The sequence below is a fragment of the Ascaphus truei genome, chromosome 1 (genome assembly GCF_040206685.1).
Source record: "Ascaphus truei isolate aAscTru1 chromosome 1, aAscTru1.hap1, whole genome shotgun sequence".
NCBI lineage: Eukaryota > Metazoa > Chordata > Amphibia > Anura > Ascaphidae > Ascaphus > Ascaphus truei.
In genome coordinates, this window is record NC_134483.1 from 70,511,059 (window position 1) to 70,538,779 (window position 27,721).

The window sequence follows — 27,721 nt, forward strand, 5'->3', positions numbered from 1 at the left end:
TAATTCAACCAATGTGTATCACCCAACAGCAGTGTGCTATATATAACAATGAGACCTCAAATCATTCAGTGCACAAACAAACCAGAACCACAATAAGTGAAAGAAAATATATTGTGTTTTAACGTGAAGTATAAATATAATGAAATAGCTGCCCTACACCCTTTTAGTTGGACTGTTCGCTTGTCCAAAAATGTATGTCGTCTTCCAGGTAAGGGGAGCGCTGGTGAGTTACGTGTGGATTTATATGAAAAAAAAAATACAAATAGCGTAGCCAATAAGACAATAGTCCTATCTAAAAAAAAAAAAAAAGAAAGAATGAGTTGGTCTCACTCACAATTTATCTATAAAGTTACAGCATATCAGAGATTCTTCTCTCTCTGATATGAAACCTTGTATAGACCCTCAGCCTTGGGAACTTTGGATAAACTCTCTGGCGTGTGTGTCCTCGGATCTCCTCCCACTGGTTGTCACCCAAGGAACAGAAGAGAGCTCGCAATAGTGTTCTATCAAAAAGGTTATATTGCACAGTCACAAATAGAAAGTTATTTCACTCACATTTTGTAAAACAAAGTGTTTCATGGGAGAGAACTGTGGGTGATTGGTCACTGGTGTCTGGCTGATCCAGTCGCAGTCTATCGCATCCGCGTGCGTCACATCCTCTGATGGGTCACGAGAAGCGCGGCTGTAGTTGCTGCGATCATTCAGCCCTGCCCAACTACCAGTAAAACTCAAGTTCTCCCCGGAACAGCTGATTCTACGCATTTCGCTAGGCTTAGTCAGGAATCATATTTCCTATCTCCATTGCTGGCTATTTATAGCCATTAACTATGCTTGTTAATCAATCACTTAATAAATGAACACTTGCAATAGTTACCCACTTGAACGCTCAGCACATAGCGATCAGTGCAAACGGAAGAGACGTATATACAGTATGCAATAAATGTGAATCCAGATTCAATGATAATAGCTTCTATCTAACATTACATTTGACAAATACATCTAATTTTAATTGATACAATCTCTACATACAAACAATATAATATCTAAGTGTAAGGATGTGTTAGCACAACGTCTATAAGTATATTGTATGTCGGGTTCCGCGCCGGCTAGTTGGTGCAGGGCGCCGCCATATTGTTGTGCAAGGTTGAGAGGTCACTGTGTCAAGGCAAGGTTGCGCATGCGCCATGGGAGTGTGCGAATAGCGAACCAATAAGGAGGGACTATGTGCTAAACTTTAACCTCGCGAACCTTGGAGGAGTCGGCTGCGGCTGGGAGCCAATAGACAGGCTGGATTGTTAGGGGAGGAGGACAGGAAGCGTGCGGGAGGAGTCCACGCTAGGAGAAGGAAGGAGAAGATTGCCGGAATAGGGAGTGTGAGAGCAGGGGGTCCGTGACCCGCCTGCTTAGGCTAGAGACTATTCCCAGGTCCCGAGGAGTGTTCCCCACGTCACTGTAGGGTGCAGCATTTGTAGGGACGGCCGTAGTAGATAGGGAGTGTCCCGTTAGACTTTGTCCAGCGCACGGAGTTGTGGACCGCCATCTTGGTCTGGGAGCAGACGGTGTAGCGGAGCAACAGCGAAAGGTCTGGAACAGATACGACGGACCATTTGAGAAGAAGTGTGGTCACCGCCGTGACCGGGAGGTATTTGGTATACATCAAGTGCACCGACACCGGTCATCAGGCGCTGATCCCGCCTTAACACTAACTTAAGTAGACACTAGCGGTGGCTAGCGGATTGATAACATTCTTTAACTGGTCATAAGGACATACTCTATGAGAGCGTGGCAGAGCCACCAATGTACAGGACAATATCCCTTTTAAGGTGTGGCCGAGCCACTTTACTATAGGAATGGTTATAGAGTAACAGCAGTTATATAAATGCTAAGAGTTAAGTGTATGTTGTACTATGTTATGTTGCCTCTGAGTTATCACAGATAAGAGATTAGTAAAAGGTTGCTTGTTTCACAATGTATGGTATGGTATGGTTCTTGCTCAGGGCAGATCTTCTATAATGGGGATCCTGGGTAAGTGGAGGCGCTGCACTACGTTAGGAGTGTGTTGTACCCCAGGCTCCCAGTCAGCGGAGGCTCGGATCTCCTGGAGCCACAGGTATTAGACAGCAACCAGTAGTCCCTTAGGAAAAGCGTCAGAAAAAGGGCTACATAAGTTACAGACTAAATCCTACCTAAAAGACATACATAAAGGTAGGATTTAGTGTGTGATATTATTATTATTATATTGATTGTAAAGTTTGTATCAATTAATTTTTTTTTATCTGTACTAGTTTTCAGATATTTATACTGAGACTGTTTATCTTAACAATTTATACAGGGGGGGGATACAGAGGAAGAAATGAAGATGTGGGTGCTGAATCTGGTAAAGGTAAGAATTTGGGAATAAACTCACGTGAGTTTATTGGCAGAAAATTTTTAATCTGCTTTTCCATAGTTCGTTGACTGCATACATGTGGTATTATTTTATGTACCTCGTAATTCTGGCAAGGACCTAGTCTGATTTTAAAAAAAAGAACTTCTTTATAATTGTTCTTCCTGAAAGCTGGCTCTTGTCAGGAAAATCAGAAGTAAGGGTTGTGGTGTCAGGAAGGCATTAATGCACATTTTTAGATTGTAGGCTCTGAGGCTGGAACCTTCTGATCGTATGGCCAAATAGAATGTTTTTAAAAAAAAAATGCTGTTTGTGCTCCCACATTGCTGCACAAAATATTTTAGTTCCATACAAATAGGATAATGTACACATTTTGTGTGATAGTGGATAATGCCAGGTTACGATTACTGCAGGCTGCCTTTGGAAGACCACCGTCCCTACCCTATTGGACGTGATTTCCGGTATATGTTGCTGACGGTCCAGGGAGGAAGCTTTGGCATACTTTGCACCTGTGGTTTTTGTTTTCTTTATTACAGCAGGGAAATTGTCTATTTGTCTGTCTCTTTGCTCTCCTGAGCAGAAGATGAAATCCAGTACCTCCTGAATCGGTAATGGGTCCAATAATGCTGCAGCCATGACTAATATATTTGTATTTGTATTATACCCCTCCCCAACCATTTATTCAGTGTTCTTTGGAAGAAGAGGTTGAGAATATTTTTTTTACGTGAGAATTAAGATTATCCAGAACGTTTTCTTGGAAGGGGACAAGCTATAGATATTGAAGATCTTAATGAGAATCTCAAAATCATGAAGCGGATTATTATTTATTTATTTTTTTTGCTCCGAGCTTTAACGGTGCACCGTTGGGAACATCATTGATAATTAATACCATCACCAGGACGAGGGACTGTCTGTAAAAATTCCTACATGCTGCACACTACACTAATTGTGAAGCACTTTGATTATCATTGGGAGAAAAGCGCTATATGAAATAGTTGTTCATTTATGAGTTTCCCTGTATATTATTTTAGTCAAATGAAGTTATATTTTAATTCACTCATACAGTACATCAGTACACCTACCACAATAACAAAAATGTTACGTGGTACTGAGGTGCTAATAATTAATTAATTTACATCACCAGTGTTGGCACAAACGGCAACATTACAACTTACAATCAACAGTATACAGCTTAACCCTGGTATAGCGCGATCCGCTTATAACGTGGTATTAACGTGGCTCCTGTTTTAACATTTTTTAAATGTTTTGTTTTTTGGGGGGAGGTGTGGGGGGGAGGGGTTACGCAAAATAGGGACAAAACATTAATAAAAGCTTAAAATAAAATAAAAACGCAAAACCGCATAATAGAACAGAAGAATACTGTGTATAAGTGAATAGGACATAAGCTGAAGATCTCCTACCTCTCCTCTTTATGGGATTGCGCTGCCTCTGCCACTGCTCTGTGGGTGCTATTTGCGGGCTGTGGGAACTCTGTGTGCTGTGGGAGCTGTGTGTTCTGGGCGTTAAAGGCCACGATCACAACGCACCCTACCACTTCAAAGGCCCCTCCCTCCCCCCATCACTACTCACCCAGTACCCCCCCCCCCCCCCACTTCTCACACAGTAGCCCCCCTCCTGACACAAGGCGCTGTGTGCGCGGTTTGATGTGGGCTGCCTGCTCCTCTGCTGTTCTGGCGTCCAATGTCCCAGTGTGGTCATTTGACATCACATCGGCATGGCAACGTGACCCCGCGGGGTCATTTGATGCCAGTAACCATGGAGATGCACTAAATGTGCAACATAAACATTTCATTGAATTTTATTAAAAAGATTAAAAATAATTAACATATGAACAATAAGCAACACAAATGAAGTGATAACATAATACAACATAGTATGTATAATGTTATAAAACATTGTTATAAAGTGACACCTAAAGAAACCTCAGACACTCTCTGCTCAGGGATATCTGTCAGTTATCCTACAACACACTGTCCTGTCTGATCTAGTAAAATAATGTACTCAGGTACTTAAGCCCTCCATATCAGTTGTTAAAAGCCTCAGGTTTTCAACACTCTGAAAAGGCATACTGAAGACCCCTGGCAGATAGAAATTGCGGAAACATCAACCAAACGTAAGAAGTTTACTGTACAAGAATTTTTTTTGGGTGCGCTTGATAGAATAAAATCTGGAGTCCCGCAAACCAAAGTGGCTAGAGACCTAGGACTGAATGAGTACAGCTTGAAAAAGGAGGAGGAGAAACTTTGTGATGCAGTTAAGTCCATAGAAAGACGATGGACTGAAATGTAATCGTTTGCGTGACCCTAAAGAGACAGCCAGTTGGATAAAGCTGTTTTTCAGTGGTTTGTCCAAGAAAGATCCGAAGACACGCCTCTGTCTAGATCCCATCTGCAAACGCAAGCCAAAAAGTTTCACACCCAACTTCACGGCAATGCTTCAACCTACTTCACGGCAAGTAGTATATGGCTAAATCGCTTTAAAAGGCGACATGGAATAAGGAAAACCGCTATATCAGGAGAGATACGTTCAGCTGACTAGGAAGCTGCATGCTCGTACCCTGCCCAACTTCAGAAGATAATTGAAGATGGTGGCTATACCGCAGAACAGGTTTATAACTGCGATAAGACAGGACTGTGTTTTAAAATGCTACCGAATACCACTCTGGCGTGTAAGAATGACTAACAACGTAAACAAGGATTTAAACAAATGAAAGACAGTAACCGTACTTTTTTGTGTGAACCAAACTGGAAATCACAAACTGAAGTCACTTTGTATTGGCAAGCTTAAATCGTCAAGGTGCTTCCACCATTTGAATATTTATTTATTTATAAAATATTTTACCAGGAAGTAATACATTGAGAGTTACCTCTCGTTTTCAAGTATGTCATAGGCACAGAGTAAAATAAATAATACATGGTTACAAATACAGTTACATAAATGAACAGGGTATACATTATATACAAGACATTGCGTGCACCGTTAAAGAAAATATATATTATGGGCGTATGAAACAGTTACAGACCAGATTAAAATGTGAGACAGCCTTGGATTTGAAAGAGCTTAAACTGGTGATGGATGTGAGAGTCTCTGGTAGGTTGTTCCAGTTTTGGGGTGCACGGTAGGAGGAGGAACGTCTGGATACTTTGTTGAGCCGTGGGACCATGAACAGTCTTTTGGAGTCTGATCTCAGGTGATAAGTGCTGCATGTGGTAGGGTTGAGTAGCTTGTTCAGATAGCTGGGTAGCTTGCCCATAAAGAATTTAAAGGCAAGACAGGAAAGGTGAACTTTGCGCCTAGACTCTAGTGATGACCAATCTAGTTCTTTGAGCATTTCGCAGTGATGTGTGTTGTAGTTGCATTGGAGAACAAAACGACAAATTGAATTGTAGAGGGTGTCAAGTTTGCTAAGGTGGGTTTGAGGTGCCGAGCCATATACTATGTCTCCATATGGTCAATAATTGGCATTAGCATCTGCTGTGCGATACGCTTTCTGACCAGCAGACTTAGGGAGGATTTGTTCCTGTAAAGTACCCCTAGTTTGGCATAGGTCTTGGTTGTCAGGGTATCAATGTGCACCCCGAATGTTAAGTGGGAGTCAAACCATAAGCCCAGGTATTTAAAACTAGTGACAGGGGTTAGGGTGGTGTTAGCGTTGGTTCTAATCAGGATCTCAGTCACTGGAAGCTTTACAAATTTAGTCTTGGTCCCAAATATCATTGTTACAGTCTTGTCAGTGTTTAAAAACAGTTTGTTTTGGGAAATCCAGTTTTCGAGTCTCAAAAAGTCAGACTGTTGATGTGTTGAAGGTCAGAGAGGCTATGGCTGTGTGCATATAGGATTGTGTCGTCTGCATACATGTGTATTGAGGCTTCCTTACAAGCTGTGGGAAGATCATTAATGAACACTGAGAAGAGTAGGGGCCCCAGAACAGAGCCTTGTGGGACACCACAGGTTATATCCAGGGGGTTGGCGTAAGAGCCTGAGATGGACACATGTTGGGATCTTCCTGATAGGTAGGACTGAAACCAGTTTAAAGCATGCTTCCCTAATCCGGAGCTCTGGAGTTTAAGCAGGATAGCATGATCAACTGTGTCAAAAGCCTTTGCAAAATCTAGGAATACTGCACCAGTGAGTTGTCCCCGTTCCATTCCACACTGGATTTCATTGCAAACTTTTAGCAGGGTAGTTACGGTGGAGTGTTTGGGACGAAACCCAGATAGGAATTAGCTAGGGAAATTTGTCTTGGTATAGAAATCGCTTAATTGGGAGTGGACACATTTTTCCATGACTTTGGATAGAATTGGGAGAAGTGAGATTGGCCTGTAGTTTGAGACAGTGTTTTTGTCCCCACTTTTGAAGATTGGGACAACTCTGGCAGTTTTCCAGGTCTTAGGGATATGGCCTGCAGACAGGATAGAGTTGACTATGGACGCAATTGGTTTGGCAATGGCTGGGGCACCAAGTTGTAGGAACACCTAGATTGTAGTAAGTCAGGTCCACATTGGCTGCTTAGTTTTAGTTTGAGGAGCGCTTGTATAATCTCCTCTTCAGATACTGGGCCAAATTGAAAATTGTAGGCAGTGTTGGGAGGGGGTGGGACTGTAGGGGTACTCCCAGGATGAGATTCAGGTTTGTGGTTTGGGCTGCGTTTCGCTAATAAGTTAGTGGCACACCCCACAAAGTAATCATTGAATGCATTTGCAATGTCAGTGGGGTTTGTCAGAGTAATATCCCCCTTAGTGATATTACTTGGTTGTTGATGGTTAGGAGGCTGGAATATATTGTTGATAACCTTCCAGAAGTTAGCTGGGTTTGATGTATTTTGGTGGAGATTGTCAGAGTAATATTGTGCTTTTGCATGGCTTGTTTGCCTTGTGCACATGTTCCTCAGGCATCTGTAGTGATTGAGTTCCTTGGTAGTGCCAGTTACTTTGTAGCTTTTCCACAAGGTATCCCTGAGCTGGTAGAGTGCAATAAGGTCAGTTGTAACCCATGGAAGGTGGGCCCCCCGTACCCTTATTTTGCGTAGTGGAGCATGGGTATCGCAGAGTTTTAAGAACTCGGATTGGAAATAGTCGAGCGCAGAATCAGGGTCGGGAATTAAATCGATTCTGTGCCATGGGCAGTTGGTAAGGTCATCCAGAAACTGTTGTGGGTTAAAGTTTTTAAATGTTCTAGTGAGGAGAACTTTAGGGCTTGACTGGGGCAGTTTAATTTTCCTTACACAGTACACTATTGCATGGTCACTGAAAATGTCAGGAAGGATGCCAGAGGATTGGATTCTGCTGGGGTTTGAGGAGAGAATCCAGTCTAACAAGGAATGGTTGTGAGATTTCAGGTTTGTCCGTGTGGGTTGGGAAATGAGTTGTGATAGGTTAAGTGACTTGAGTTTTATCTGGATTTTGTGGTTTTTAGGGTCAAGCCAATTGAAGTTGAAATCCCCAAGAACTAGCAGCTCACTCTTCTCATTCAGAGAGGAAATGGAGCCAAGAAATTGGGTGATATCAGTCAGGGATTGTAGAGGGGCTTTAGGGGGGCGGTAGATGCCAGCAAGCAAGATGGGCTTAGAAAAGGGGAGGCAGATTTTGCCAACTAGAATTTCAAAAGAGGGTGGGCTTGGTGGACAATTTAACAGTGTAAATTGTAATGTGTCTGCAATATAAAATAACACCCCTCCTCCTCTCTTTGACCTATCTCTCCTAAAAATGGAGTATCCCTGAATGGCGATATTTGCATCAGGGGTTTTATGGGTTAGCCATGTTTTTGTGAGAACGATGGGTTTGGGTTTATGCATAAGGCACCATGCCCTTAGTTCGTCCAGTTTGGGCAGCAGGCTCCGGATGTTTATATGGGCGAGAGATAGCCCTTTTTGGAATTTTAAACGTCGAATTCTCAGGGGCATGGGACAGAGCTGAAATGGGTATGAATATGGGTACTATGGGAAATGAATATGGGTACTATGCCTTTTTCGTATGACTTTTCAAAAATGCTGGCAGTCATCCATGCATTTTTACTAAAGTGGTTTCATCATCAGTTCGTACCAGAGGTTCGTAAACACTTATGGCAACAAAGGTTGGATACCAAAGCTTTGTTGTTATTTGATAACTGCCCTGCACATCCGCCTGCCGATAGCCTAATAAGCCGAGATGGAAAAATACGTGTCAGCTACTTGCCCAAGAACACCATATCCAAAATACAGCCACTGGATCAAGGCATTATTGCAACCTTCAAGATGAACTTTCGAAAAACGCTGATACAGCGAATAATCACAAGTGATGATTCAGTTACTACATTTTTAAAGAAAATGAACCTAAAAGAAGTATTTTACATAGGTGGTGAAGCATGGGAAGCAGTCACACAAATGTGCATTTCGAAATGTTGGTGAAACATAGCAGTGCAAGTCTGGTACCGGCTAACTTTTTAAGTAGGCAGTGACAGTGAAGAAGATGACTTTGAGGGGTTTATGGAGGAAGAAGTCACCGCCGCCTATCTCTCATTTGCAAGCTATATTAATGAATGCCTCACAGAAATTGAAATGGCCAATGCAGAACGAGTACTGGAACTGTTCGTTGATACGAAAGTGGGGCTACGATTGAATCTTGGGTAGATGTGGACAGCAGCTGTCCTACCTACTGTATGAGCATGTGACCGACTCAGAAATAATTCAAAACCTTAGTAGGGAAAATAAAGATTTGGATACAACCGAAGACGGAGGATGTGGAATCAGAGCCGCCACTTAAGATCGCAGAGGCGCTCGCAGGATTGCAAACAGGACTTACATTTCTAGAGGCAGAAAACATAGATTCAATTACAATTTCGCAATTAAAATTAATGATTGATTGAAATAGTCAAAAAGAAGAAAAGAGATGCACTGAAACAGACAACCCTCGATAGTTTAAAAAAAAAAAGTGTAATCTCAAGCTTTTTTGATTATGTACAGTATGTTTTTTGTTATGCAGTTACATGAGCACGGCGTGCATTAATGTTTTCACTTTACTTAAGAATTACAGCCCCATAGTTAATGTTAAAATAGCATGTACAGTAACTGGAATGTTACACGTATAAAAGCAGTTGCAAGTACACACACACACACACACACACACACACACTGTCTCTCAAACATACACACTGTCTCTCAAACACACACACTTTCTCTCTCACACACACACTCACTGTCTCTCTCACACACACACGCACTGTCTCTCTCACACTCACTGCACACTGCACACGCTCTCACTGCACACGCTCTCACTGCACACGCTCTCACTGCACACGCTCTCACTGCACACACTCTCACTGCACACACTCTCACTGCACACACTCTCACTGCACACACTCTCACTGCACACACTGCGCACGCTAATTGTGCACACTCACTGCGCGCGCGCACACTCGCCGCGCACTGCACACAGACACACTGTCTCTTTAAGAGAGATTGCTCTCGCAAGACGGAAGCAGAGACAGGGAGAAGAGCTGCCGGGTAAGTGCTGCGTGCTGTTGCTGCTGCCCCACCGGGTCTGGGAACGCTGGGCGAGTTCTCAGCTTTCCCCCTCCGTTGGACGCGGTACCACCACCACATAAAAAGTTTATAACGCGGTGGTCGCGGGTGGCCCCCGAGGACCGCACTATAACTGGGTTAAGCTGTACATATAAATACATTTTGACAAACCTATACATTTGCACGCCCCAGGCGAGTGGATTTAACATCGTGGCGAGCTCCTATTGGCCCAAGCAGCACACGTGTGGTACTAGGTGGTGAGTAGATTTTTTGGTGATTGGTCAACCAGTGTGTGTGTGTGTGTGTGTGTGTGTGTGTGTGTGTATATATATACACACACACACACACACACACACACACACTATATATATGTATATATACATATGTATGTATGTATGTATGTATGTATATATATACACACACACACACTGGTCGACCAATCACCAAAAAATCTACTCACCACCTAGTACCACACGTGTGCTGCTTGGGCCAATAGGAGCTCGCCACGATGTTAAATCCAACGTTTCGGTCATCAAAGTGTGACCTTCCTCAGGCACGTCCCTGAGGAAGGTCACACTTTGATGACCGAAACGTTGGATGCAGTGCCATGTATTTGTTTTGAATACAACATCTTTGGATTTCCTTGGCTGTGTGCTGTCTCGTTTTTCCCGGACCCCCATCTGGTAAATTCTTTCTGTGTATGTGCATATATGGGACAAGCATCAGTGGATTATTTGGTGTGTGTGTGTGTGTGTGTGTGTGTGTGTGTGTGTGTGTGTGTGTGTGTGTGTATTCACTCATACTTACTTTGTCAGATGTATAATGTTTAGCGAAACTCTGTGAATATTTAAACCCACTTTAATAAATGTTCGATTTTTATTTTCCAATTTTGCAGGGACTAAGAAAACATCACAGGATTCCCCAGAATAAATAAAATAACCTCAGAAAATGTGTGAGGGATGCAATTCAACATAATACATGGGCCCATACCCCAGTTAGGAAGCTGAACAATGTTAATTAAAACTCAAAGGACCATTGCTCCATGCGATACATACCTCCTACAGGTGCTGCTAGTATCGCAAATCTGTTTAAAGGTCACACGGGCCAATCGGAAGCCGCAAGGGATAACGTGGCAGCTTCCTATTGGGATGCAGGACCTTTTAAACAGACATTTTCGGTAGCCAGTCGCTTACAGGTATGTATCTCACAAAGCAGGAGGTCCCTGGGGCTGAACTTAACATGGTTCAAGTCTGGAGAGGCTTCTCACCTAGTCCAAATAAAGAGAAAATCCCAAGTGGAAATGCCATGTTAGAGCATTGCTTTTAATTCTGCCCACTAGTGACTGTTATAGGACTCTGTAATTAGACACATTAAAAAGATGACAAAATACAAATAAACTAGCTGTACCTTGCGTAACATACTCCGATCTAGCAGAGCTTAAAGGTTAATTAAACATTACTCTTTGTTTTCATCCCTCCTGTTAATGCCTTGTGGTCTCTTGTCCCCTCTTCCCCCACCGTAGGCACGTTCTATAGTGCCAGGCGCGTGCTACGCCGTGTGCGGGTTTTTAGTTGGCTGACGTTAGTCAGCCTTTCTATAGAAGGGCCGCGCGCACACAGAAGGGAGAGGGGAACCGACAGACAGCGGCGAAGATGAGGAAATTAATCTTTCCTGATCACCCTGGCAGTGGGCACCTTTGGGTTAATCCCTCCTCACTCTAGGTAGGACAGGAAATTGACTTTTGCAGGTAGGCCATAAAGGCCCCTCCCTCTACCTGCACCTTAGTCTTTTTCCTCTCCTCACAGCCAGGAGTAGGATTTTTTGTTTTTCTAATGGGACTCGCCTAACTGCAACTAGTGCAGCGATCCAGGGACCTCAACATCTCTGCCCTGAAGCTCCGATCGACGCGCCCCTGATAGTGGCAAGACGGAGACCCCCAGGAGTCGGGGGAACCCCAGGAACCCGGCACACACGGGGGGGGGGTGGAGCAGCTACAGCTGCGAGCCGTGTGAAGGCTCAGATTGACCACATTAGCGTCTGGAACGCTGCGGTAAGAGGAACAGTGCACGCAGCCGCACGGGAGTGCGTGTGTCACGTGCCAGCCGGCAGGTGCGTGCACAGACAAGCAAGCCGTGCACGAGCACTGTGTGACGTCACAGGAGCGACGGAGACGCTGTGTGTGTGTGTAGAGAAACTGCAGCATGGAACGCTCAGCAGGGAGAAGCCAAGTGCTGGATATGGAATCAAAGATGGAGACTCGTAAAGGATCAGTTCCCAAGACTAGGTGAGTCCTTAGTTTTAGTATTATGGGAAAGCGAGGATCTATATACATTAGGGTGTGTATTTAGTATTTATTTTGTTTTTATTCAAGTAGCTCGGTGGTTACTCTTCCGGAAGCAGAATCTTCAAAGGGTACTGGGGAATCCCTGCAGCATAAGAAAAAAGTCACTAAAAAGACTAAATGGTGCGCTGCATGCGAGAAGCCAGCTCTGATGGGAAAGAAGCTGTGTGAAGATTGCCTTAAGGCAGCAGTGGGGGATTCTAACGAGCAGATGAGCACCTTCCTTGTACTAATGAGGGAGGCAGTTAAGCAGAGCGTGGATGCTGCTGTTCAACAAGCAGTTAACCCTGGGCAAAAAAGGTCAAGATCCCAAACCAGTCTGGATAAGGGAAAAGGTTTTTCATCTGATGAATCGGACATAGAATGCTTTCAGGTGTCAGAAGGGAAATTGGATTCATCAGATCAAGATATTCAGGAGGATGAATCTGAATTTGATGTAGAAATGGTGGACCCACTCATCAAAGCCATGAGACAGGCTTTAGAATTGGAAGATACTGAAGAATTGACCCACAGGAAAGATAGACTGTTTGGGTCAAGACAGAAGAAGGTAGAGTTTTCCCTGTACATCAGGTGATCAAGGACCTTATTCAATCAGAACTGGCTTGGCCAGACGCCAAAGTGTATATACCAAAAAGATTTGGGAAAATGTATCCGTTTCCACAGGAAGATGTCAAATTCTGGGAATCCAGCCCAAAGGTGGATGCTGCTATATCCAGAATAGCAAGGAAGACTACAATTCCAATACAAGAATCTGCAACCTTGAAGGACACTATGGATAGGAAAATGGATTACGTTTTTAAAAAGGCATACGTCACAACGGGAACAGCCTGTAAGCCAGCCATAGCAACATCGGCGGCAAGGGCAATGCATGTCTGGATCGCCAACATAGAAGAGGCACTAGACAAAGGCGTAAAAAGAAGTTCTATCCTAAAGGCGCTGTCTGAGGTATAATGGGCGACAGACTACATAGCGGAAGCTTCTTTAGATGCGGTCAGATTAGCAGCTAAATCTATGGCCTTAGCAGTATCAGCAAGAAGGGCGTTATGGCTGAGACAATGGATGGCGGACGCAGCGTCAAAGAATAGCTTATGCGGATTACCGTTTGAAGGAGAATTCCTTTTTGGCAACAAGTTGGATGCAATAATAACGAAAGCATCAGGAGGTAAGAGTAGTTTTTTGCCCCAAAAAACAGGAACAGAAGATTCGGTTTTCAGCAGTCTGATAGAAATCAGCACAAGGAGGCAAAAACATATAGACCTGGCAGATCGTTTTCAAGACAAACAGCATGGAGAGGCGGTCAGAATTGGCTTTTTCGAGGCGCCAGAGGAAGAGGATCATTTGCCAAGAACAAATTCGCATGAAGGTCAAAGGGCCCAGCAGTTGTCAGTAGGAGGAAGGCTGACGCAGTTTTCTGCTACATGGGCCCAAACAATACAGGACAAATGGGTATTGGAAACCATTCGTCGGGGATACAGCATAGAGTTCAAAGACATGCCAAGAAGAAATATATGCGTAACAAGAAGGGTACAGTCCAAGGCAAAAAGAAGACAAATTAATTCAGTTTTAAAAAAGTTACTACAAGCAGAAGTGATAACAAAGGTACCTCAAGAAGACAGAGGAGGTGGAATTTATTCCAGAATATTCCTAGTACAAAAGTCTTCAGGAGATTACAGAGCAATCCTAGACCTAAGAAAGGTAATCTCATTCTTAAAAATAAGAAAATTCAAGATGGTGTCTTTGAAACTGATCATTCAGGAGGTACAACCAGGAGACTGGATGGTATCGATAGACTTACGGGCACGTGTAGATAAGCGTCCCTTATCAAGGAGACACCAAAGATTCCTAAGGTTCGCAGTGAACCAACATCATTATCAGTACACAGCACTGCCATTCGGTCTGGCGACCTCTCCAAGGACATTTACAAAAGTTCTAGCCCCATTAGTGGCAGAAATGAGAGAAGGGTAGAAATATACCCATACCTGGACGACATCTTGGTAAAGTCAAAAAGTCGGGAGAAACTAGAACAAGACCAGGAGATGGTCATAACCTTCTTGGAACAACACAGTTGGTTAATAAACAGAGACAAGAGTCACCTAGTACCCACTTAACTGCTAAAGTTTTTGGGGGTGGAATTCGACACGACAAAAGGAGAGGTGAGGTTGCCAGACAGAAGGAGGCAAGACATAGCACTACAAGTGAGGAAGCTCAGGAAAGCAACCAGAACTTCAGCAGTAGCATGCATGAAATTTCTAGGGAAATTCGCTTCAACACTAAGCGTCATAAAATGGGCAGCGCTCCATATGAGACCGTTACAAAACAATTTTTTACAACAATGGAACGGGAACCACAAGAATACAAGACAAAGAATCTTGTTACACCCACGCACAAAAGAGGAGTTAAAGTGGTGGGAAGATACCCGAAATCTGGGGAAAGGACGGACACTACACCCAGTACAGTGGGAAAGAATCACAACAGATGTGAGCAACACAGGTTGGGGTGCCCAAATGGGAGAAACACTGGTGCAAGGAACCTGGACAAACCAGGAACAGCCTCTTCCATCAAATCTGCTGGAACTAAAAGCAGTACAAAGGGCCCTGGAAGCTTTCCAAGACCAAATAAAAGATGCCAATATAAAGATAGTCAGACAACCGGTCGGTTGTAAAGTATATAGTGTGACAAACGGCTTACTCCGGGGCTCCGTCGTTTGTCCGGGACTGTTTAGAACACGGTCTTTTAGGGTAGGTTAAATGATGAGGCGTCACGTACTGTTCCTTTAAACAGGCTATGCCTGGTTTATTCAGTCCCAGGCACTGAGACTGCCACAGTGCATACAACAGAAAACAGATCAAAACAAAAGCTGCTCACCTGAGCGATAACTTAACTTAGATATCCCTGACTCAGGGTTGGAAGTGGCTTTTCCACTTCCAACATCAAAACACGGTACTTTTGCAGTCTTGCACAAATGAACAGAAAGATTGAACCTGTTTGGGGAAGAGGCTTCTCCCCTCTGTAGTTCAGCAGCCTTCCAGCCTCCTGGCTCTTGTGGGGAGCCCAGAGCAAACAGGAAATCAGTCTTTCATACCTGATTCCTAATTAGCATGACAGGTGACAGAAATCAGGCAGCAGACAAACTCTGGTCTGGATCTCTCATCCCTCAGTTCCAGCGCTTGCCAAACTGTGGGATGGAGTGTATGTATTATAAGGCTGCACTCCCAGGCCAAACAGGATAGAAACTGTCTAGTATCCTGGGAGCCCTATATACGGAATTTATTACCATCCCCTGGTTTCTGTCACAATAGCTAAACAAGGGGGAACCAGGAGCAGAAAGCTGATGAATATTACAGCAGAAATCCTCTCTTGGGCAGAGGGCCACTTATCAGAAATTACAGCCGTACACATCCCAGGACTGGAAAATGTCACAGCAGACTTTCTAAGTCGCAACATTATACACCCAGGAGGTAGAGCGATGGGGTCAGCCAGACATAGATCTCAAGCCGACACACCAGAACCGCAAGGTAAAGAACTACTGTGCAAGGCGGTTTCATCCAAGCGCAAAAAGCACAGATGCTCTCAGCTTCAAATGGGATTTCAAGTTTGCATACTTGTTTCCCCCAATTCCCCTAATTCCAAAAACAATCAGGAAAATCAGGGAAGACCAAGCGGAGTGATATTGGTAGCACCATTCTGGCCAAGAAGGACTTGGTTCACACACTTGGTAAACATGGCGGTGGATATACCATGGCACATACCAGATCGCAAAGAACTTATGCGACAGGGACCAAGATGCCATCCGAACACCAAACAATGGGCCTTGACTGCATGGCGATTGAGCGGGAAACATTGGGGTTGAAAGGTTGTTCAGACAATCCAGACCCTATTGCACGCAAGAAAGGGATCCACATCAAAAGTGTACCATAGAATCTGGCTTTGTTTCCGGGATTGGTGCACAAAAGAAAAACAAAATTTCTTCTCACCAAGAATTGTCAATAGTGGAGTTCTTGCAAAAGGGATTTGAGAAAGGTCTCAGCCTCAGCTCTCTGAAAGTACAGGTGTCTGCACTATCAGCCTTATTGGAGAGAAATCTGGCAATGGAAAGATTAATCATCTGGTTCTTGCAGGCAGTTAAAAGACTAAGACCTCAAATTAAAAACGTAGTACCGACATGGGACCTGTCCCTAGTATTGGATGTATTAACGGCACCTCCTTTCGAACCTATACAAGAGATAGGGTTGAGATGGTTAACATGGAAGATGGCGTTCTTGATTGCAATGACCTCAGCAAGGAGAGTGGGAGAACTACAGGCACTATCAGCTAAGGAACCATTCCTAGTCGTACACCAAGACAAGGCAGTTCTCAGACCAGTGCATCAATTCTTGCCAAAGGTCGTATCACAGTTTCATATGGATCAGGAAATCGTGATCCTGTCATTCTGTCCAGATCCAAAGAACAAGAAAGAGGAGAGATTACTCAAACTAGATGTTGAGATGCCTAAAGGTATATATGGAAAGGATGCGAGATGTCAGAAAATCAGACAGACTATTCATCATACCAGAAGGACCGAAGAAAGGTCAAGCGGCATCTAAGACAACAAGTTCCCAATGGATAGTGTCTGGTATTAAAAAAGCTTATGAGAGCAAAGGACAAGATAAACCTTTGAACATTAAAGCTGATTCTACAAGGGCCATGTCTACGTCATGGGCATTTAAAGCCCAGGCTACACCAGGACAGATATGGAAAGCAGCGGTCTGGTCCTCGTTCAATACATTCTTGAAATACTACAGACTAGACGTACAATCATCAGCTGACGCAAGCTTTGGGCGTAGAGTTCTACAATCTGTAGTGAAATAAAGTGTAAAGTGAATTAATATAGGTCAAACTGATAACAGCATTGACTGGTGGTTTATTTCTTATGTATCCCTCCCTAAAATTGTCACTGCTGGGGTATGTCCCAAAGGTGCCCACTGCCAGGGTGATCAGGAAAGAAGAAAATTTAAAACAACTTACTTAATTTTCTTTTCCTGGAACCATGGTAGTGGGTACATCGTTACCCTCTCTGTGTATGTCTAATGCCTATCGGTTATATTTTTCAAAAGTCAATTTCCTGTCCTACCTAGAGTGAGGAGGGATTAACCCAAAGGTGCCCACTGCCATGGTTCCAGGAAAAGAAAATTATGGCAAATTGTTTTAAATTTTCTTCTTTTCGCGCCCGTGCGTGCGTGCGTGTGTAAATAACTGCAGAAGTTAAAAAAAAAAAAAAAAAAAATTAAGATTTTTTTTAAAGAAAAAAAACTTTATCTAGGACTTGCTTTCACTCACACATACATACACACACACACACATACATATACACACATATATAAACACACACACATATATATACACACACACTATATACATACACACACACATATACATACACACACATATACATACACACACACATATACATACACAGATATACCTTACCTGCAGCTCCCGGCACTATATACACGAAAAGCATGCGGCACGTGCACGCGCATTCGCATAGGAACGCACGACTGCATGCTGTATGTAACGGCCCTTACTCTTTCCTCCATAATGCCCTGCTCCTCTGTACTTTCTCCTCCCCTCTTTGCATTCCGTGCCTTAGGCTAAGGCCCCATTGCACGTGTCAGCACGACTGTCTTGCTTGCCGGCGGCGCGTGCAACTCACTGCACCGCGGTCTGCAGGAAATTTTTTCCTGGGGGGGGGGGTGACCAAACGGGTCGGGGGGGGGGGGGCGCGGCCATTGTGCCCGGGGAGAGGGGTTGAGGTTGTGGGTCCGGGAGAGGGGGGGAGGGTGATACAAGGGGACAGATCTGGTGCTGTAAAGTCTCCTTCCCGCCCCCCCATGTGTGAGAGATGACGGGGAGATATGTGCCGAATGCACAAAACAGACACAAGCAGCTCTCCTCCCCATTGGCTGACTCGCGTACTGCGTGACGCGTCAGCGCTGTAAAGCACAAGGAGGTTGTAGCTCCAGCAGGCTGACGCGTCACAGTACACAGTCAGCCCTGCCGGAAGGAGGCAGCGGGGACAAGGACCATTAGGGTAAGGTGCTGGTGGGCCGCAGCCGTGCGCGCTGCCGGCCGCGGCGGGACCAAGGCCTTATTGTCTTCTCTCTGTGCGCACACCACTCCCTCTCCTAATCCTCATGTATCCTTCACTTCTTGCTGTCTGTTTCTTCTCCCCCTCCTTGGCTGTAAGCAAAATTCTCCCAAGTTTTTTTTGGTCCAATGATCTCTAATAACCCACTATAGTGGGAAATTATGAATGACTAATCACTAGACTATAGAAACTATTCAAAACAAGATAGCATTAATAAAGAGAACCAAGATGTGTTTTTCTAGACGTGATCCTTCCATTGATTACTTATTCTTAAATTTGGTCTGAATAGCTAACTTATGTTAAATACCACCTGGGACCTGAATTGACGGTAGAAGATGCATAAAAAACAAGGAAATTATCCAGGTTTAAGTTGGGGAAAAATGAGTATGCAGTGGCACCAAACAATGTGTTCTGATATGAATTTTTTTTTTAATTTTCTCTCAATTTGACAATAGAAAATTAAACCGTTAATATGAAAAAAAAATTTTTTTTTTTTTTTTACCAGAATATTCATAACTATTAGGACACTCTACAAGGGCCATTATTACTTAGTGGGCAGAAAAGGATCAAGCTTCACAAAAGAAATGCAGCAACTTGATCTTCTCATAACATCAAGCATCATAAGCAGGATGGTGCAGCCCCCAGTGAGGCCAATTTTGGAAGCAAACAATTTCTGCAAGCTCCCACCCTATAATGAAGTGACTGCTTTGGGACATCACCGTTTGTGTACCGTCATGGGAAATGATGAAGAGAAATTCCTTCATTGTTCTCATCTGTCCCACCCATGACCATACACAAACCCGTCCTGAATAATTCTGTTTTTATGATGCGATTAAAGTTCTTATTGAGATCTTTGGATAATCTAATAACCCTATAGCAAAGCGAATCTGAAGAGATCCTACCCTGAATTGGGATGCGCATAAAACCTTATTGGTGTTCTGTCATGGAAGCACTTGGAGACGGACAAATAATGGGTAAATGTTCTGTTTATTTTAAGGTGGTCAAGAGGGAAATGATGACAAAGGTGAAAATCGAGGTATGTTACAGGAAGCTGTTGAATGTAAAACTGGAACAGTTTGTATTTTCTGACAAGACATTTTATAAATAAAAATACATTGTTACCTCTCGTTTTCAAGTATGTCCTGGACACAGTTATGATGACAAACTTTTACATTAAATGAACAGTTATACATTCAAATGAGACATTTCAGCACAGTTGGGGTTAATGATTGGGCGTAAATAACTGTTACAGACCAGATTAAAATGTGAGTGCATAAGTCTTGAAAGTAAACTGGAGATGAATTTGAGTATCTGGTAGGTTGTATGTATGTATCTTTTTTTAAAAGGTGTTTGACAGTGTTTTCCATGAATTTCATTACAAACAATTACACTAACTTATTTTGCAGAAGGTCCAAAGGTGACATATATTCCTCCCCCTCCACCTGACACTGAAGATGCTATATTTGCTCATCACCAATCTGGAATTAACTTTAACAAATATGATGACATTCTTGTGGAAGTAAAAGGACCCAATGTTCCTCCAGCTATAATGGTCAGTTGATTTTCAATGCTCGTCCAGTTTCAAAATGCAGAGCTAGCTGGGGAAGTGGATTGTTGGAATTATTGACTCCTAACGTCCAAGTTCTCCATATAGGAGGGGTACCTTGTTAGCCCATAGAAAGGAATAAGTATGTGGTATAAATTATGCCCTTCTTTTGGTTGCTAATATTTCAAGATATTAAACACCGTTCACATCCCTTATTTGTGCTTTTATTATTATTATTTTAAGGATTTTGCAATTTGGTATGACCAAATTATAGGAAACTTTTATTATTATTATTATTATTTTAAGGATTTTGCAATTTGGTATGACCAAATTATAGGAAATGTTAATTACTATCACAAAATGTTGGGGATAAAGAAAATGGGATATTATAATTTTTTTATTCAATTGTTCTTGCTTTCTCATTTTGTAGAGTATTGACGAGGCTAATCTGTGTGACACGCTAAACAAGAACATTTCAAGAGCTGGTTATGTGAAACTGACCCCAGTACAGAGATACAGTATTCCGATTATATTAGCTGGCCGTGATTTGATGGCGTGTGCTCAAACCGGTTCTGGGAAAACGGTAAATATTTTGTGTATGCGGGGCTATGTTTGTGTGTTTCGGTCTTTCCGATGTTCCTTTTGAGAAGACTGCTTTATTACCTGCTGCATTGCCAGCCACTTTGGCAACAAAGTTTCTACAGACCTACATGACTAATTGACGAGACTCCATTAGTCCGGCATATAAAACTGCCTTTATTTCTTTTTCTCCGTGTGGGCTTTTGTGCTGTACCCATTATGTATTTGTGGGTATAGATAAGCTTTAACACTCAGGTCTATTAATATTTAATTGCTCGATTTTTATTTCTCAGATCTTTGATGTGATTGATTCCGTCAGGCTGGATGTAACTGGGAGGGTGTAGGTTTTTTCCCTTTCAGTGGTACGAGTAGAGAAGAAGAACTTGTTATATAAGGGCCCCTGTGGTGGCACTTTTCTTGATGGGGCACTGAAGTGGTTAAATATCAATGTTCTTGCATGAAGAAAAAATAGGCAAATGTCTTGGGCTTTTACCGTAACATTGCCTCCAGTCTCTACATAATGAAAAAATGGGGCAAACATATGTATCCTGGGTGGACACTTGCCCAGAAGATTATCGGTGTCATAGCAAGTAGACACTTTCTCAACCGTGCAGCGTGTCTTTTTCACATTGCAATGGCTGAAGAAGTGTATGTGGTTGCTAGGCAACCAGATGCTTAAACAATCGGGAGAGAAGTACATCATGGGTAGAGCAGAGAACGTGCTGGGGTTTTAGAGGTCTGCAAGACTACCTCAATTTGATACACATGACATCTGTCTCCTTTTGTAATGCTTACTGGAAAGAATAGATTTCTATATGGGAAATTTAGTATTGCAGGTGTTAACAAAGTAATGGTTTAAATTGCAAATGTGAACGGTAGGTCAATAGAATCCATTTGTGTCACATACATACACACACATAGATACATATAGATACAGATACAAATACACACATACACAGATACACACACAGATACAGACACACACACACACACACAGATACACAGATACAGACACAGATACGCGGAGACACACACAGATGCGCGCACACACAGATGCGCGCACACACAGATGCGCGCACACACAGATGCGCGCACACACAGATGCGCGCACACACAGATGCACACACACACAGATGCACACACACACACACAGATGCACAGATGCGCACGCACACACACACAGATGCACACACATACACACACACACGCGGAGATACAGACACACACACACACACACACAGAGAGAGAGATACACGCACACACACAGATACACGCACACACTGTGTGTGTGTGTGTGTGTGTGACGCACAAAAGATGCCGCAGTCAAATCACCCCTATTTGACTAAGTAATCAGTTAACCAAAGGTCAGGGTAAAAAGTGACCCTCTGGTGGTGCTACCGACCCAAGGGAATTATATAACTAAGAAAAAGTAGGGTCAAAGAGGTGCACTCAAACACTGAATAATGAAAAATAGAAAAAAATGGACTTTATTAGCAAAAAGTATAAAAAAAACACATAAAACAGACCCACACAGATCGTATGACAAATCGCTATGAGACATAGCGATTTGTCATACGATCTGTGTGGGTCTGTTTTATGTGTTTTTTATACTTTTTGCTAATAAAGTCCATTTTTTTCTATTTTTCATTATTCAGTGTTTGAGTGCACCTCTTTGACCCTACTTTTCTTTTTCTTAGTTATATATATATATATATATATATATATATATATATATATATATATATATATATATATATATATATATATATATATATATATGTGTGTATATATGTATCACTTATCTCCATTGAAAAGAGTACATGTATTGGATTTGTTTTTCTAACTAAACTATATTTCTTCAGGCTGCTTTTCTTTTGCCAATCTTGGCTCACATGATGAATACGGGAGTTACTGCTAGTCATTTTAAAGAGCAACAGGAACCAGAAGCCATTATTATTGCGCCTACCAGAGAACTTATTAACCAGATATTTCTTGACGCTCTAAAGTTTTCTTATGGGTAAGTTATTGACTCTTCTGCTTTCCAGTTGACTTCGTTCCGTAAGATTATGCTAAAATACGGTGCACCACTCTGCTCAGTATTGAGGTGTTCAGGATAGGTTTTGTGTTTACTTTGACATAACTGAATAAGTATCTCCCCCCCCCCCATGCTAAATGCTTTGTTTTAAAGACTTGTTCATGGTAATTTACCATTGTGTAGCACAGGGATGCGCAAACTGGGGATGTGTTTTTTTTTTTTGTTTGTTTTTTTTGGGTGGATAGGGTTGCAGAGGTCCCGCACTCTTCAAGGCATTTAAATGCCGGGAACATGCGAGGTCTCTATAATCTACTTACCAGGATTCAGTACGCCTTGTGCCACATCAAATTACGCAACTGGGGTCATGTGACGTCACCCCCATTGTTATTTGATGCCGGTCAAAAAGTAAGGGGGTGGGGGGGGGGAGCCAGCTCAAAGTTTGCGCTGCCCTGGTGTAGCACATATCCTAAGATAAATCTAAAGTAGTTTTAAAAAGGAATCTAAAAACATGGTGCATGGCAATCTCCCATTGCAAACAGTTTTAACACCATTGGGTCACGGTTGCTCACTCAGCTGGTTTCCTTCTTAAAATAGACATTTCAATTAATATATTAATCAATTAACAAAACATTTAATCTAAAACAATCAGCCTCTAAATGTAACCATAAAGGCAAATTGCTATCAATTCAGGTGTTTTCTCCATAGGACACCACAATCTACAATCGCCTCCTTGAAGACTGTCCATAAAATCCCCCAGATATAGAATTGCGTGTACACAAAACTGGCATATTCAGGTAGTTGTAGCTGCAAAATAAAGATGTTTAATGCTACAGGATAGTTTTGTAATTCACTTGGCATAGTTTGGGTGCTTCCTGGACTTATTGCTTTGCTGAATCTTCAGCTGCAAATGAGATGTTGGTAAGAACTGCCACCTTTCCAGCCTTGAGTGCATAGTAGAATTGCAGGTCTACAGCACAGACTAGAATTCTGACCTACATACGAACAGGGTGAGAGCCTCTGAATGGAACCCAGCTTCATGAACCAAAATCTTTATTCGTTTGGAGACAAATGATCAGTCCTAGATCCTGACCTATTCCAGGCTGTCCCTAAACCTAGCTCATCAACCTCTCCTGATTTTGTCATTTGCTCAGATTCCCAAGGTAAAATAGGTAAACAAATGTTTTTTATTTGCAATGTGGGGACACTGGCATTAATCTTTTTACGAGTGTTGTGGAATCATGGGGGTATTTTTTTTAATTGGTATAATTAAATGTTGATCTATATTTCAGAATTGTTGAAACGTTTTAAGGATATACATAATTATACCCCCCCTTTTTTTTTCTCCCCCAGAACCTGTGTTCGACCAGTTGTGATATATGGAGGAACGCAGACTGGTCATTCCATACGGGAAATAATAAAAGGATGTAATATACTTTGTGCAACCCCTGGAAGACTAATTGATATAATTGAAAGAGAGAAGGTTGGATGATATTTTTGGGAGAAATATGCTATTTTATGTTGTAAAGCAAATTTCAGTATATTATAAACTGTTAAATTTACAAGGTATCCAACCTCTTTCAGTGGACTTACTAGAGTAGTAAACACAATGCTTTGTTTTGCTAGTATACCTGTAAGCGGGCCTGGAATGTACTATATCTCTATACTCTTATTGGAAATCTGCAGAAACAATATTTCCTGTATAACATCATTCAGTCCAATGTTTCTGAATTTCTCGATCCCTGCAATGTCGAATGTTATATCTATATTGGTTTCTTAAGCACTTGGTTTGTTTTGTGTGTACTTCAGATTAGGAATGTTCAGTATTAAAATTGTCCTGACTTGTAAGTGTGCTTGTTTTTCCAAATCTCACTTCAGATTGGCTTAAGTAAACTACAATACTTGGTTTTGGATGAAGCAGACCGTATGCTGGACATGGGCTTTCTCCCAGATATTACAAGGTTTATGGCTAGTCGAGGCATGCCAACCAAAGAGCAACGACAGACACTATTGTTCAGTGCTACCTTTCCTGAAAAAATCAAGAGGTAATATAGATTAGTTTGGAATTTTTTTGTTTTTAAGGACATCACTTATAAATGTCTTTAGTAAAGTAAACCTGGGCATTTTCTAATGGCAAGGGATCTGGCACGCCATATATATAGAGAGAGAGAGGGGTGGGTGGGGGTTAACTCTGTATTTTCATTGTTTTTACATTCAGTTGTCATACAGTATTTCTTGTACATTACTTGTGTATTTCAATAAACAACTTATAACTGCATATTCACGTAATTTTTTATTTTATTTTTTGGCTCCAACGAATGTAATGACACTTGCATCTCGCACTCCTTGCTTTGCTTTTTTTGTATGGGTATTTTTTGTGTTTTTGTTTTTGTCTTGTGAGCTTGAATGTGTTAAATATTTTCCCCCTGATTCTCAAACCTCTTAATTACTCACATTTTGACTTTCAAAGTTCAGTTAGAAAATAATTTAGTATTTATACTGATAATTATTCACTACTTCATTCAGTTTAAGTATTAAGCTAGACCATTTCTTATAGGTTTTATTTATAAAATGTTGTACCAGGAAATAATTGTTGCCTCCCTTTTGAAGTATGTCCTGGGAACTGTTATGATGACATACAGTACAGGGTTATACATTTTATTTAAAGACCTCATGAAGAGTTCAATATGTTATGGGGCGTGTGTAACGATGACAGACCAGATGAAATGTGAGACAGCTGGCAGTCGTGTCATGACTCACACCCATAGTAGTGATGTTGGCTGTCAACTCATTTGTCTTGGATCTGAAACAAAACTTTTTTTTTTTAAAAGTTTTATATAGAATAAGATTTGTATACATTGTTTTGAATTGTTTGGTCAGCATGTTTACATTAATATATATTTTTCCCCTTAGTTTGTCCCGCGATTACTTAAAATCTGATTCCTTGTTTGTTGCTGTTGGACAAGGAGGGGCTTGTAGCGATGTGGAGCAAACCATTATTCAAGTTGAAGAGTTTTCAAAGAAAGACAAGCTGATTAATATTCTGCAAAATATCGGTATTACCATAGTTATCATTTAAAGTAACCCATATTCTGTTGGTGTGTAATTTAATAACTATTGCTGAAGTCTTAGACCCATTAAATGTATTTCCCAAAGTTTGTCAAAAGAGTACTTGACAGTTTGTACAATATTTTTGTTCTATATTTGCAGACTAGCCTCTTTAAGGCTAGAAGTTGGCAACATTTTAGGACTAATTTGAATACCCTGCAGATTTTTAAGGTTTCACTTGTGGATTTTTGCGGATGTCTCAACGACATATTAATTTCTAGATTTTCAGTGATCGGGAGTGGGGGGAGGAGGAGAGAGAAACATGTGGGGTTGAGACATAATGTAGTAGACGAGACTGCATCATGGAGCACTGAAAACAGTTTTTGGTAGAGTTTAGAACTTGTGAATTCCAAGCATTTCTTGGGAAATCATATTTGCAACTGGCAGTCCTATGCCAGAAGTTTCTTTCCAACTGTGTTGCACAGAGTCTTGCGGGACAAGAAAATCTCTTGCCATTAGCACTGTGTGGAACATATGGGTTTGAAAGTGTTGTACAAATTTTTTTTTTTGTGTGCTAATTGGAAACTTCATGTATTACCAGGCAAAGAACGCACAATGGTGTTTGTGAAAACAAAAAAGAAGGCAGATTTCATTGCTACTATTCTTTGTCAGGAAGCTATACCAACAACAAGCATTCATGGGTAAGTAATAAAAATGGTCAGGATTTAAGGAAAAACAGATTTTTGTTTTGAGAACGGTCTCTGTCAATGTCTGATATTACATTTTTAGCATTCTATTAAAGCTGCTGTTCAAGCAATATCCTAAAAAATTTTTTGTTTTTTTTTACATAAATCAGTTCTCTACTTTAAGAAAATACTTGTACAATTTAAAAAATATATATTTTTAATGTATTCTAATGTAAAAAGTATTTTTGTTCTTATAGCAACCATTTACAAAGTCGCATCACCTTTTTGAGCCTTGCCCTCTCTAGCAGGGAACCAATTGAATCTAGTGCCTGCCTGGTCACATGATCTTCCTCACAGAACTTTGGCTGTCAGTGCAGCAGAAGATTACCCAATATGCATTTAGTGAACCCTCAGCCGAAACTTCAGCGATCGATTTACAGGAGAATGGATCGATGAGCAACTTAGCTAATTACTTGTCAGTGTGTAGATTGTATTGATGCACATATTGAATGTGTAAAAATATAAATATTTATTGCTTGAACTGCAGCTTGAACAATGTACATTAATTTGGCATGTATATAATCTGAATAACCAAACACTGAAATGGTCATGTCGCCAGAAATGTCAGTTTTTGGTCTTAATTGCTGGTAATGCAAAATACAAAGGACATTGAAAACGTAGGGGCTTTTTTCCTGTGTAGTTGCACATTGCGGTGTCTCTTATCCAGCATGTCATGACACAAACATTTCTTCATATGGGATCTCTAAAGGAGGGAGCTTCTGCTCGAGGGGCAATTAGTCCCCTTTTAGGACAGGAATTGTTGATGTTCTTGCAACATGCTTTCTAATGGCAATTAAAGGGAGGGGGGAGCGCAGAGTGTGCTGTATATACCGAGGTTTACATTTGTGGTTATCCTGAAACCTACTTCTGTTTACTCAAATTAACTTTGCCTAATCAGTCATCTGTCAGAGGCAGTGTGTATATAATACTGTTATATCTATATATCTGTTATATCTATTATGTAACATTAAATACATCTAGGTTTAATAGTTACTAAATATATATATCTCTTTTTCTTCTAGTGATAGAGAACAAAGGGAGAGGGAAATTGCTCTCTCGGATTTTCGCTCTGGAAAGTGCCCTGTGCTTGTTGCCACATCAGTAGCTGCGAGAGGCTTAGATATTCAAAATGTTCAACATGTGATAAATTATGATCTTCCCAAGGATATAGACGAGTATGTTCATAGAATTGGACGCACTGGTCGCTGTGGTAACCTTGGAAAAGCCATTTCATTTTTAGATCTGACCAAGAGTGACGACACGAATATTGCTCGTCCCTTGGTGAAAGTGCTATCTGACGTGAGTATTCAGTGTTGTGTGCATTTATATGACTTTAAAACCCTTTATACACGACCGCTGCTTTCACTACCACAAAAGTGATTATTGGCAAATGGTAT

General features: G+C 41.8%; 1 protein-coding gene across 13 annotated transcripts in view; it reads left to right on the forward strand.

The window, feature by feature from the left end:
* Positions 1-27,721, forward strand: part of DDX4 (DEAD-box helicase 4) — a 126,167-nt gene that overhangs the window by 96,851 nt on the left and 1,595 nt on the right. For 12 of the 13 annotated variants that reach the window (XM_075589212.1, XM_075589217.1, XM_075589208.1 and 9 more), the window contains 10 exons: positions 2,333-2,383; positions 19,371-19,409; positions 19,780-19,925; positions 20,350-20,502; positions 22,361-22,515; positions 23,884-24,013; positions 24,409-24,575; positions 25,444-25,586; positions 26,180-26,279; positions 27,347-27,623. In XM_075589212.1, coding sequence (XP_075445327.1) covers positions 2,333-2,383; positions 19,371-19,409; positions 19,780-19,925; positions 20,350-20,502; positions 22,361-22,515; positions 23,884-24,013; positions 24,409-24,575; positions 25,444-25,586; positions 26,180-26,279; positions 27,347-27,623 — 1,361 coding nt within the window. The remainder of the gene's footprint in view (positions 1-2,332; positions 2,384-19,370; positions 19,410-19,779; positions 19,926-20,349; positions 20,503-22,360; positions 22,516-23,883; positions 24,014-24,408; positions 24,576-25,443; positions 25,587-26,179; positions 26,280-27,346; positions 27,624-27,721) is intronic. The other variant, XM_075589213.1, reaches the window with a different exon arrangement.